The 14,235-nt window shown below is 39.1% G+C and overlaps 1 protein-coding gene across 5 annotated transcripts in view; it reads left to right on the top strand.

The window, feature by feature from the left end:
• LOC120535772 (amiloride-sensitive sodium channel subunit alpha-like) overlaps positions 1 to 9,985 on the top strand; it is a 77,229-nt gene extending 67,244 nt beyond the window's left edge. For all 5 annotated transcript variants that reach the window (XM_039763825.1, XM_039763824.1, XM_039763827.1 and 2 more), the window contains exons 12-15: positions 1,395 to 1,450; positions 4,423 to 4,498; positions 8,243 to 8,503; positions 9,125 to 9,985. In XM_039763825.1, coding sequence (XP_039619759.1) covers positions 1,395 to 1,450; positions 4,423 to 4,498; positions 8,243 to 8,503; positions 9,125 to 9,343 — 612 coding nt within the window. In that variant the 3' untranslated portion in view covers positions 9,344 to 9,985. The remainder of the gene's footprint in view (positions 1 to 1,394; positions 1,451 to 4,422; positions 4,499 to 8,242; positions 8,504 to 9,124) is intronic.
• The last annotated feature ends 4,250 nt before the right edge of the window (positions 9,986 to 14,235 follow it).

The following is a 14,235-nucleotide window of genomic DNA, read 5'->3' as shown; positions in this document are numbered from 1 at the left end:
CTAAAAATCATGTGATATACTGCCAGCTTAAATAATCATAGATCAACCATACTATCAGAATAATATAATATAGAAGTGAGATATGACATCTGATAGTATCTGCGCTGAAACTGGAAACACTCTTGTATTCTTAGATTCCATTGTGAATAGTGAGTGTATTTTTGCCTCATAGTATAAACAGTAAATGTATTATAGTGGAACAGTTTAATCAGTTTAAACAGTGGACTCCTTGTATGTATGAACACAGTAATGCCACCTTAAGCAGGGGAAAGTAACATCAGGGACATCAGTGGAAATTAAGGAGAAGAGCATTTAAAACTGAAGCTAGGAAGCACTTCTTTACGCAAAGAGTTCTGGGAATCCGGAACAAACTCCTAAGACATGTAGTGGAGTCAGAAACCTTGTCAACCTTTAAGAAGAATCTGGATGAGATATTGGGACAGCTTACTATCAGCTAAATAAACAGGCTTGATGGACTGAATGGTTTTCTCTCGTTTGTCAAATTTCTTGTGTTCTTATGCAGGGGAAAAGATTATTCTTTTTCTTATTTTTATAAATACCCATTTGTCATTGGGTATTACTCAATCACTTTTTTTTCATTTCCTAGAACCACTGGATGTTTGTGAACTCTGTTTTCTACTAAATGGCTAAGTAATTTAGCCAAAAATGGCTGAGTTGAGACACTATATAATTTTAAATCTCTCTTCTAAAGTGTTTCACTTTATTTGTTTATTTATTTCATGTATTTTGCAATCTGTGATAACTAAGTAGTTATAATGCTGATATCAGGCTTAAGTTGATGAGTGTGGTTTTTGGTCAGTAACTAACCTTTGGCCCAAATTACCCTTATACCATATACACTAATGAACAGGCTTATGCTTGTACAGGATACCTATAACGGGTAATCCATGGCAAGCATAAAAATCTACCACTCAGATTTAGCTCAGACAGGCTATTCTTTTTAGTTATTGCCATTTATCTCAGACATACGGTACATGAGCAAAGATGTCCCTCAGAACTACAGAGGCTATGGGTATTCCCAAGTAGCACACCATCTCAAAATAGATTTTAGGGAAATACATGCAAGCAAGAAAGTTTTGCTTTTTAATGCTTTAAATTGGTCAACACCCTTCCAACCCCACTGCAATTTCTACTTTGAGAAGATACCTGGGAGGAAGACTACTCTTAATCAAGAAAGTCATTTTCTAGAGACAGTTATGAGTGGGTTGTTCATTTCTACAACATTTAACTTGTACTTTCCACTCAACACAAGCTCAGCTTCTTCCTACAAACAAATTAGTATTGTGCATCTTAACAACTTTAAACATTAGTTTTTAATTAGTTTTTATTATCATTTGTTTCATGACACTTTGTTTTGATTATGTTTGTTGCAGAACTGGATATTTAATGTTTTGAACAAACAAAATGGCTACAATATCACATCTGACAGGTAAAAAAAAGTTTTGGAAAATTAAGGTGACATTTAAAAATATTAATGGTCCAACTAGTAAATGTTATAAAAACAATAGTAGTTATGTTGTATATATAGTAATTATGCTAATGTTTGATTATAAAGACAGAAATGGAGGAGAAAGTTAAAACAGTTCATTTAATTTTAAACATATTAAATGCAAATTTAAAGATTTGGCACTTTTGTAACATACCATGGATGCTAGTTATTTGAAATTCATGAATCTATCTATTTATTATTATTTTGTTAATCACTACCTTCAATTTAACACCTTTGTAATAATATGTATGTGCACTGTCTAAATCACCAGAATCATGCATCCAGTGTACTGTATTGTGTGGTTTATTTTATTTGTTAAGAGTATAAACTTTTCTCTTTGCAAACAGCTTTGTTTTAAATTTGCATTTAACAAGGGGGCATTTAATGAAAATTATATAGATTTGATTGAAATAGCAGTTTATTCTAAAGAGACACAATTATATTACCGTCATTGCACTGGAAAAAATGTGAGTCAAAAAAGTCCTGAAAAAATATCTTCAGTACAGAGTAAAGAGCTAACACTCTGTAACTGATACTTAAGGTTCCTGAGTGGGCCCTAACATGGCAATAAGTTCAAGGGAATGTGTTAACTTTATTTGTTAATTAATGAGCCAAAAGGAATCACCAAGATGTGACATTCTATTGCACTGAAATTTAACCAAAATTAATAGTACTGTATGAGTATTTGCATTGTATGTGAAGGTAAAGAAATATTTTTGAATGGCGTAATACATAAATGTAAGGAGCAATTTCTAATAGTGAATTAAAAGTAAAATCTCAAAAGGTTTAGCACTAAAAGTCAACACAAGTTAAAACATCAATTATTTTGAAGTGGTTCAGACATCTCTTTTTTTCTTATTAAGTTATGGTAAAATTTCAGTTAGTAATATTGTTGGAAACCAAGGAAAGCCATGTAATTGCTGTAAAATACTGTATCAGGTGAGGCACCTAACATGCAAGCTCGTGACCCTCAGAATCTTTTCTTTTGATTAGATTGTGACTTTGGGTCTGCCAGATCTTCCTATCAGAGTTTCTTCCAGTTTCCAATTGCCTCTGGATTGTGTAGGACACTGTACTCACTGACAGTTTAATTTTTTCATGCAATATCTCTAAACGAAAAGTCTACAATTCCAAGGGCCAATTTATACTTCACACTTAGAATGCTTATCTTATCTTGTCCTCTGAACACGTCCTCAGAAATTAACACAACACATGCACAACTTGCAGTACCAGCAAAAATATGGCTGCTGTGTGTCCTCAATTTTCTTACATGATGTCAGCATTGTTGTTTACTATCAACATGTGAAACACTTTCATGTTTGCTTCGCTGTGGTGAAGCAAATCATCAAACTTAAATGCTGACATGCAAATGTCTTCATGGTGCTTTTCTTCATCCATTTCTCACAGAGGCAATACAGTGTTGCATATTCCCCCATAGTAATGGGGAGATACATTTAATGGTATCACATACTGTCTCAACATTTTGTTGCACTGTTGCCATCTATTTTTTTTTTTTTTTGCACCTTCACAACAGCATCAGAATGCAAATAATTTTTATTTTTTAACATCTTTCTTCCTTCACTTCACAACGCAGTGAAACCAGAGGTTGTTTTCTCCCTGTGATGATTTCTTGCACTGACACCTCATGGAATCCTCCAAATTTAATTTAAGTATGTGTGCAAGTATAGACAATACACTGCTTGAGTAGCAGCAGCATCCACAGGCTCATATGTTGTGTGGCGTTAAGTATATCCACGGCCTAAGGGTTTGATTTGTTAATTGCTGTTTTCATGCCATTATCCTCTGGAAGTTTATTGCTTGCCTTTTCATCAGTTTAGGTGATTTATTGCATTCCAACTGATTAAATTTGAATAAAAACTGAAAAAACCGAGGTGTTCTATAACGTTTGACATATAGTGTACAACTATCAGTTTCAGGGACATTTTCCTCTTTTTAATAGATGGGAGTGACCCTATCCTGGTTCCTTCAGATACATATGCTGTAATGGCTCTGCAGGACAATGATATGAGTGCTTTTACTTCTGTTAGATAATACAAAACATGTATCCACCTTCAACATTATTATAAGGGTTTTAAGTATTTCTTACCTGACAATCAAGACCTGTAGTGTTCAAGCAATGCCCTGAGTGTCAAGTGGTAGGTCAGATCACCAGCCCAATACTAGGGTCACACATGATATTATTTGTGCTCCAAAACCTGTGATGACAGGTTTGGTAGATGTTACTATGTTACATGATGCTTATGGATGTATACTTTAAAAGAAAATTGCTGGAGATTCAGCACCTGTCCAGCTGAGAAGTCATCTTTGGACAGTTGAATGCCCCTGTCAGAACTCAGCAGTCCTTGTGCATTTTTAACAGGGCCCTGTCTTTGTTCCTGACATTATTCCTATACTGCACACACAACTGCCAAACATTCATTTTCTGTTGCCAAATAACTGAACCTGGTACAACATATTGATGATGATGATAATAAACAATCACCTGGATTTGACCAAATTTTTGTTAAATAAGGATGGCCCCAAGTCCTGATCATTGGCATTAAATTGGAATTGGAAGGTGAAACTCACATTTTACACATTTCTTGGATTCTGATCAGAAAATAACCATATGAATTTAGAGCTAACTCAGCCTGCAAACTTCAGTCAAGCACTTCCCCTCCCATTCGTCAGCAAAATACAGGAATTCCCTTCCTAGGTTCTTTTCTGTCCATGATTGAGATCTGTTAAAAGGTGTAGTTTCCAATTACTTCAGCACAATGTCTGCTCTCCCTGCATATATGTCACTGTTGCAGATATATTTTAAGAACTATTATTTAGGAGATTATAATTAGTTGCTAAAAAAAACTGTTGCAGTCGTGCTTAATGAACACTAATTGTTTTGATGTTTTTAGGAATGATATTGCCAAAGTCAATATTTACTTTGAAGATTTGAATTACAGAACTTTTGGAGAATCACCAGCTTTCACTGTGAGTTAAGTTAACAATTAATAAGTTCACATTAGTTTTTAATATAGTCAAATTGCTATTTTTTGACATTATTAATGCATGTGTTTTTGCTGTCTCTTTTTATTTATTTTTAATATACACTAGATAGATAGATAGACTGCGGTGGGTTGGCACCCTGCCCAGGATTGGTTCCTGCCTTGTGCCCTGTGTTGGCTGGGATTGGCTCCAGCAGACCCCCGTGACCCTATTCGGATTCAGCGGGTTAGAAAATGGATGGATAGATAGATAGATAGATAGATAGATAGATAGATAGATAGATAGATAGATAGATAGATAGATAGATAGATAGATAATCCAGCAGCAGCATACTGATACAAAAAAAAATATTAAATTAAAGAGTAATAAAAATGCAGGTAAAAACAGACAATAACTTTGAATAATGTTAACGTTTACCCCCCCGGGTAGAATTGAAGAGTCGCATAGTGTGGGAGAGGAATGATCTCCTCAGTCTGTCAATGGAGCAGGACAGTGACAGCAGTCTGTCACTGAAGCTGCTCCTCTGCCTGGAGATGACACTGTTCAGTGGATGCAGTGGATTCTCCGTGATTGACAGGAGCTTGCTTAGTGTCCGTCGCTCTGCCACAGATGTTAAACTGTCTAGCTTCATTCCTACAATAGAGCCTGCCTTCCTCACAAGTTTGTCCAGGTGTGAGGCGTCCTTCTTCTTTATGCTGCCTCCCCAGCACACCACCGCATAGAAGAGGGCACTCGCCACAACCTGTCTGGTAGAACATCTGCAGCATCTTATTGCAGATGTTGAAGGACGCCAACCTTCTAAGAAAGTATAATCGGCTCTGACCTTTCTTACACAGAGCATCAGTATTGGCAGTCGAGTCCAATTTATCATCCAGCTGCACTCCTAAGTATTTATAGGTCTGCACCCTCTGCACACAGTCTCCTGTGATGATCACGGGTTCCACGAGGGGCCTGGGCCTCCTAAAATCCACCACCAGTTCCTTGGTTTTGCAGGTGTTCAGGTGTAAGTGGTTTGAGTCGCACCATTTAACAAAGTCTTTGATTAGCTTCCTATACTCCTCCTCCTGCCCACTCCTGATGCAGCCCACAATAGCAGTGTCGTCAGCAAACTTTTGCACGTGGCAGGACTCCGAATCATATTGGAAGTCTGATGTATATAGGCTGAACAGGACCGGACAAAGTACAGTCCCCTGCGGCGCTCCTGTGTTGCTGACCACAATGTCAGACCTGCAGACACACATACTGAGGTCTGTCTGTAAGAAAGTCCACGATCCATGCCACCAGCTGTGAGTCTACTCCCATCTCAGTCAGCTTGTCTCTAAGGAGCAGAGGTTGGATGGTGTTAAAGGTGCTAAAGAAGTCCAAAACATAATTCTTACAGCACCACTGCCTCTGTCCAGGTGGGAGAGGGATCGGTGTAGCATATAGATGATGGCATCCTCCACTCCCACCTTCTCCTGGTATGCGAACTGCAGAGGGTCGAGGGCGTGGCGGACCTGTGGTCTCAGGTGGTGAAGCAGCAGCCGCTCCATGGTCTTCATCACATGTGATGTCAGAGCAACAGGCCGGAAGTCATTCAGCTCACTAGGACGTGATACCTTTGGGACTGGGGTGATACAAGATGTTTTCCAAAACCTCGGGACTCTCCCCTGTTCCAGGCTCAGGTTGAAGATGTGCTGTAGAGGACTCCCTAGTTCCAGCACACAGGCCTTCAGCAGTCATGGTGATATTCCATCTGGACCCACTGCTTTGCTGGCACGAAGTCTCCTCAGCTCTCTACTCACCTGCGCTGCTGTAATTGTGGGTGGGGATGTCTCTCCTATGCTGGTATCAGCAGAAGGATGGCTGGAGGATGCAGTACTCCGAGGTGAGAGTGGGTTAGGGTGGTCAAACCTGTTAAAGAAGTTGTTCATTTGGTTTGCTCTTCCACGCTCTCTCAATGGTGGCACCCCACTTCGAGCTGCAGCCAGTGATGATCTTCATCCCATCCCACACTTCCTTCATGCTGTTATTCTGCAACCTGCTCCAGCTTTCTCCTGTACTTCTCCTTCGCCGTCCTGAGCTGGACTCGGAGTTCCTTCTGCATGCGCTTGAGCTCATGCTGATCACCACCTTTAAAAGCCCTTTTCTTCTGGTTCAAAAGGCCCTTGATGTCACTTGTAATCCATGGTTTGTTGTTAGCATAGCAGCGTACTGTTCTTACTGGAACTACAATATCCATACAGAAGTTGATGTAATTACTAGTGCAGTCAACAACCTCCTCAATGTGCTCACTATGTGATCCCTGCAGGGCATCCCCATCCGTAGTTCCAAAGCAGGCTCTCAGAGCTTGCTCTGCCTCAGGGGACCACTTCCTGAAAAAGCGTGTGGTTGTAGGTAGCTCCCTCACTCTTGGTTTGTAGTTAGGCTGGAGCAGAACCAGGTTATGATCTGCTTTCCCAAGCGCAGGCAGCGGGAGGGCACTGTATGCGTCTTTAACGTTTGCATACAGTAGGTCGATAGTCCTATTTCCCCAGGTGTTACAGTTCACATACTGGGAGAAGGCAGGCAACAACTTAATTCTGTTTATTTTAAAATGTGAAAGTAAATATAGATAAGAAATACATTCTACTTGTCGGTTACAGCAAAAGCAGAAAAAAATATTCCATTTAATGATTCAATACTGTATTTTGTTAAAAGACTTGAATACTATATTAAACTGTAATACTGTTCTCAAGTAGAGATTGACAAATATCCATAATATGCAGGAATCTGCTGATATTAAATGACACTATCCAGTAAATTGTTATATCCTTCTTCCTTTCAGTCATAATGCTCTGAATCAAGCTGGCTGTGCCTTCTGTATCAACAAAGTAAACTGCATACTTGTTACACTAATGCTGTGCTCCTTTACTCTTTCTTCATTGGCTACAAGTCTTTTTTCCTCCATGTGAGAATGCAACAGCACTGCAAAGTCTAATTTTGTAAACCACCACATTGTGTGTTGTTCAGATCATTCCTTTCTCAACTCTCATCTATCTCTCTGTGTCTCATTCTTGCTCTCATTATCTCATTCCACTTGTTGACCATTACCCTTAACTCTTCTTTGACACAAAGTTAATAATAGCCCTGGCCTGAGGTAACTTTAAACCTTATCCTGGGGTCAGTTCTGAGCCAGGCTGTGGAATTATTTTGGTTTCTTGTGTTCCTAACGCTTTGTGTGTAGCTTTTTAAAAGACTTAGGTTTCTTAAACTGCCTTCACTCTGCCCATTTCCCTAAATATATAACAATGCCCTCCACATATGGGACAACAACTGACCTGTGACCCAGAGGTCTAACAGTCAACTGCCTGATATTATTTGTTGATTGCACACCCACCTACTCAGTTTACCATCACAGGGGACTGAGATTTTCCTAGCTACACTTATGGAGGCACCAGGTTATCACAGGGCCCACTCGCATATATACCAACACATGTTCAATATATAGCTTTATTTGCAGATACTGAATTGTCAAAAATGATGTATGTATTGTACATTCATTTCAAGTCCATGCAGCAAGTTTTCTAATGGGTGTACAGTTCCTGATAAAACTAAAGTGTCAATATTGAATTTCGTAAACTACAAAGTATTGAAATGGGCATCTTTTCCCCATAACCATAATTAATGGTTAATGATAAATGAGTTGGAAAATGGATGAATAAATGAAATATTAATACATTTTCTGTTTTATTTTTTGTTTCCAATTAGGCAGTGATGCTGTTATCTAATCTTGGAAGTCAGTGGAGTTTATGGTTTGGATCATCAGTGATGTCAGTAGTAGAACTTGCTGAGTTGGTGTTTGATTTAGTAGCCATTACTCTTATATTTTCTGCACAAAAATACATTCAATGGAAAAATACAGAGAGTAAGGTAAACACAGATGGACACCAAGAGCCTAATGCTCATAATGCGATTTCCAATGAAAATCACCAAGAATTTGATTCTTTGGGAGTAAACTTTGCATTTGAGGTAATCTTTGATATTTTTAATGAACATTGTTTGTCTCTGCAAAAGTAATAACTAAATGATTTGAATAGCTAGTATACATGTCAACAATTGTCTAAGGGTTTTATGATATCATAGAAAAATCAGCCTATGTAGGAATATCCATGCCAAAATGAAATGTAAACAAACATTTAAAATACATTGAATTGAAAAGTATATTTGTGTCAAGCCTGTAATTTGCACAATCTTTTTTCATGTCATAATTAAAATGAAAGAAATGTAATTCATTGTTTTTAAAAATAGCAAGCTAGGGAGTGTAATACAATTCTTTCCATGACCATGCATGAATAATTCTAAAACTAAATGAAATCAAATGACTAGTCGGCACCAAGGAATAAGGGAAGGGGTGTCAACAGCAGAACTGTTTGTAGCACCTTGTTGAATTCATGGCATACAGGCAAATAGCCAGTACTAGAGAGGTGAACCTAATAAAGTGGTCACTAGGCATTGCTTCCATCTTGTTTATATTACTTGAGGAAAATGCTTCAACAAGAGGTCTGTAACTGAAATTCAGTACTATTGTTTGTCTGTTATTTTGCTGATTGTACATTATAACTAAGCATTTTTTGCACATTTTACTTGCAGGCTGAAGATGCAACCCACAGCATACAGTCAATTCCTTCAGATTCACCGAATATTGAGATGACCACAAGCTTTCAGTTTGATGTTGTGGCAGATATCAGCCCACCACCAGCATATGATTCATTAAATTTAGAATGCTCCTCATTGTCACAAACAATAAAAGGCTGTAATGCAGAATGCCAGTGTTCAAGAAGACTATGTGAAATAAATGAAAAAGATTAAGTGTGATGGGCTTTAGTATTTCAAGAGAACAATCATAAGAAAACAAAGTTAAAATGTCCATTAAAAATACATCATCTTGGATCAAAACAGAATGGATTGAACATTTTCTGATAGTTTTAATTTTATTCCATAATTTTATTAATGTGATTAAATTATATTATTTTATACCTTCCCAATTATGTCTACTAAAGCAAGCACATTATCGAATCTTAGTTTTGTTTCATTGGAATTTTCCACTCATAAAAAAATTATTTCCTCAAAATTATTTCTACATTATCCCCAGATATCTGGGTGATGAAATACTATCTTTGGAATATTAATTGTATTTTGCATCAAAGTTGTCAACACCAATTTTTAGTCTCTGCCTTTATCAATTATTTCTTAATTTTGACTCCACATCTTCAGTCATATTACAATCAAGATTATTAAATTTTACTTGATAATAAATATCACCATTATTTTTCACTACATTTCACTAATTTCTTTATTTTGATTAATTCATGTTCACTGATAAATTCTAATTAAATATTACTGAATTATTTTTTATGTTTGTATTCATTGTTCTCATTTTTACGCAAGTCAAACAACAATATGGTGTGCTTTTTCAGCCTGTTTCCCTTGCCATTTGATGAGATTAAAACATAATGCCCGAAGTGTTAATAAATATATAAAATGACACCTGAGTCGCTGTCTTCCACCCCAAAAACGAGGCTGAGTTTAAGTACTTTAGAAAAAACAATTTTATTCTTCTTCGAAACAGGAACAGCAAGATTATTTATTGTAGTGGGATCTACAATTTTACCATGTACAGACAAACACCAAGCAGGCAGGGTCGAGGCCAGATCAGTGGCCAAGTTATAATGATCCCTGAATCACCCATCATGTGACCGGCATTTTATACATGGATGTGGTCAACTTGTAGTAGTTTCTGTGGCTCTGCAAACCCCAGCAACAGATAAGCAACTTTCAATAGACATGGCAGTTGTGCTTCTGCGTGTTGTCCTATTGGGGAGGGTCTCAAATTACACGGCAGAGTTCAGAAGAACTCACATCCTACCCCTTTAGCTTTGTCCACACTGGTGTGGGCAGCGTAAGAGAGCATCAACATTGATGTGTGCAGCCCTGGGACAGTGGCAAACATCAAAAGCAAATGCCTGTTAACTAATAAAGCACCGAGTGAGCTGGGCATTTATATCATTCTGTCTGTACAGCCACTGGAACGAGGCATGGTTAGTGACTAGGGTAAACCGATGTCCCCACAAGTAGTACCAGGCTTCCAAAACCAACTTAATCGCTAAGCATTATTTCTCAATGATTGAGTAATTTTTCTCCCTGGGAAGCAGCTTCCTACTGAGAAACATGACTGCTTGTTTTTCCCACTCAAAACATTGTGAAAGCACTGCTCCCAAACCGAAAGCACTTGCATCAAGTCAAGTCGGGGACCATGCACTGGTACAGTGCGTTGCCGCACCCACTACACGACGAAACAGCTCAAGATCCCGGTTGGCAACCCCCCAGGCAGACATGCGGTCCAGTCCCACCTTCCGGAAATGATCTTCTATCTGCCGCAGCCAGGTGTTACACTGTCGACCCCTTGGCCTGGTCCAGCCACTCAGGTTCCCAACAGTGAGGATCTTATGAGCTGGATCACCCTCAGGGAAACACGCCACATGGCCATAGTGTCGTAACTGATGCTCTCCCACAATGCAGGTAATGTGCCTCATTCGGGACTCCATGAGCAACCGCTCATTCGACACAAAGTCAAACTAACGGTACCCAAGGATTTTCCAGAGAGACACAGTAACATAGGAGTCCAGTTTTCGTCTCATGTCACTGGATAGCGTCCATGTCTCCCAAACATATAGCAATACAGGAAGCACCAGGGGCCTCATGTATAACGCCATGCGTAGAACTTGCACTATAACATGGCGTAAGCACAAAAGCCGAAATGTGTTTACGCACAGAAAAATCCAGATGCAGGAATCTGTGCGTACTCCAACTTCCACGTTCTTCCGCTACATAAATCCCGATCAGTGTGAAAACTAACGCTCGTGCACGCGCATTATGTAACGCCCAAATCCTCCCAGAATTACGCCTATTTGAATATGCAAATCAATATAAATCGCCCTTAAGCTCAGCCTTCTGTGAAAAGACAATGGGAAAAGCACGGGGAAAATATAAGAATTTCAGCGTTACCAAGTGGAGGCAAAGGAAAAACATACTATTTGTTCAAATAAACCGTGGTATAATCAACAAAAGGAAGTTGATCGAGTGACATAGCGTGTTGGAGAAACTTGAAAGCTCACATTCACAAAATCGCACAGTGCCAGAAATAAAAAAGAAGTCACATATCAAAGTTGCCGTGAAAAGAAGAGTTGTAAGCCCACTGTCTGAGTGTCATATGAAAGTTTATTAGGGTACAGAGAAAAAAGGCACACGGTGGGGAAAAAGCACGAAATGTCAACTTCAATCTCGACATTTCCACTTTAATCACGTAGTTTATTTTGTCATTTAGTAGAACATCATAAACTTCATCTTAAAATCGTTTAATTAAACAGTTTCTCAAATCACATTGTAATTAAAGTAGCATGTTAAATGCTTTGTTTTGTATTTGATCTTCTACTGTGTCTATGTGTGTGAATCACTACTTGCTTCTTAAACTGGCTCTCTTCCTCCAACTGGACACAGAGTCCATTACATTCGTGATATTACAGCTCTCTGAATAACTAAAATACTGAGATGTAAACGTGATGTAATTTTCATGATGATAGGGGTTAAAGCACGTTATTAAACATGTGTTTCACTTCGATGAAATAATTTATTACAGCAGTACTCAGGGGCGGCTGTAGGCTTGTGGTGGCACTGGGCAGAGGAAGAATCGGTGGCTCCTTTGTCGGCCAATGTCAGTAAGGTAGCTTATCACGGTGGATGGCCACATCCGTTGCAGACACTGCATAGCAGCCTCGTGCTCATGACACAAGCATTTATCTTTTGTCGAAATTTGTCGCTGCGTTTTTAGCTGTGTTGTTATTTTCTCTTTCTGTTTTATATTCAATATAAATTGGCATAGCCGTCACTGCAGTCAGTGCTTTTCTTTCCCCAAGTAACCGATCGCCACACAATCAGCTCTGTAATAGAATTTAAGCCATCTGTAAGCTTAGCGCCGATTCTTCAAAACGTTTAAAGAACATTGAAATATCTTCGTAGTACATGTTTAATTATTCTATCCTTCATGACACTCCCAGTGAAGAATATAGATTATTTAAATGAAGTTAAAGTTTTATGTGTATAATTTAACAAACATATTTTGCTGCATTTCATCTTAAAAATGATATCGTCATCATATGTAAATACGCTTTATAAAGTGGCTCAGGTTGTGAGATATTATAACTGTAGTGCAAGTTTACAGTGGGGTGATTGTACTTATAAGTACAAACAGTTCTACAAGGTGCAATTGATTGAGTGCATTTAAAGTTCTTGGGATTAAACTGTTTCTGAACCGCGAGGTCCGTACAGGAAAGGCTTTAAAACGTTTTGCAGTGGCTGAGACAGCGTGTCCTTAAAGCTATATATCGATAATTCTCTTTCCGATCAGCTGCTGCTGTGATTCACACTCAGATACAGTGATATAAATACTCCGAGTCGTGCAGTTAGAGAAATATGGAAAAAGATGATCCGCTGTGGCAACTCCTAATGGGAGGAGCTAGAAGAAGAAGAAGAAGGAGAAGTGAGAGTAACAACGCTAAAGCAGTTATGGTATTTGGAATACTATGGCTGTTCCCTAGACCATTATATTGTTACGAGTTAATTACAATCAGATGCATTACACTAATAAACAATATGCGGTTAGTTTCTGTGTATTTATAAAGCCGCGTCATGAAAATAATGAGTAATCACACAAGAACAGTACCATTGCTTTGACGCTGGGTGCCGCCAGTTTGCAAAACCGAGTGCAGAATTTGCGTATGACAAGACATGAGGTACCGTGGAAAAGTGCGTTGCTTTATGCCAAGTGTAGGTTTAATGCATTGCGATTTGACTGTGGAAAAGTTCTTACGCAACATTTCTGTGCGTACGCACCGTTTATACATGAGGCCCCAGGACTCTAAAGACTTGGACCTTCGTCCTTTTGCATAGATATCTGGAGCAACACACACCACTTTCCAGCGACCTCATGACCCCCCATGCTTGCCTAATACGTCTACTGACTTCATAGTAAGAGTCACCAGAGACATGAATGTCACTGTCAAGGTAAGTAAACCTCTCAACAAGGTCGACACTCTCTCCGCAAACAGACACACTGCTGATGGCTGTGCCCAAGAGGTCATTAAAGGCCTGCATCTTGGTTTTTATCCAGGACACTCGCAAGCCCAGACACTCAGACTCTTCGCTCAGTCTCTCAAGCTCCCCAATCAGAGCCTCCATTGACTCCGCGAAGATCACAACATCTTCAGCAAAGTCAAGATCTGTGAATATTTCTTCACCAACAGAGGCCCCACAGCGACTGGACCCCACGACCTTGCCCAGCACCCAGTCCATACAAGCATTGAACAGAGTAGGAACAAGAACACACCCCTGATGAACTCCAGAATCAACTGGGAAAAACACAGAGGTTCTGCCTCCACTCTGCACAGCACTCACAGTACCAGTGTATAGGCCAGACATGATATCCACCAACCTCAAGGGGATCTGGCAAACCCTCAGGTTGTCCTACAGGGCAGCTTGATCAATTGAGTCAAACACTTTATAAAAATCGACAAAGGCTGCAAAAAAATCATGCCAATATTCGCTTTTACGCTCTTTGAGAACCCTCAGTGCCAGGATGCGGTCGATGGTAGACTTCTTAGGCATAAAACCAGACTGTTCCGGTCACTGGTAGGTGAGCAAGTGAT

Source organism: Polypterus senegalus, chromosome 9 (genome assembly GCF_016835505.1).
Source record: "Polypterus senegalus isolate Bchr_013 chromosome 9, ASM1683550v1, whole genome shotgun sequence".
Lineage (NCBI taxonomy): Eukaryota > Metazoa > Chordata > Cladistia > Polypteriformes > Polypteridae > Polypterus > Polypterus senegalus.
Note: the sequence above shows the minus strand (reverse complement) of the source record. Positions and strands in the feature narration are given on the sequence as shown.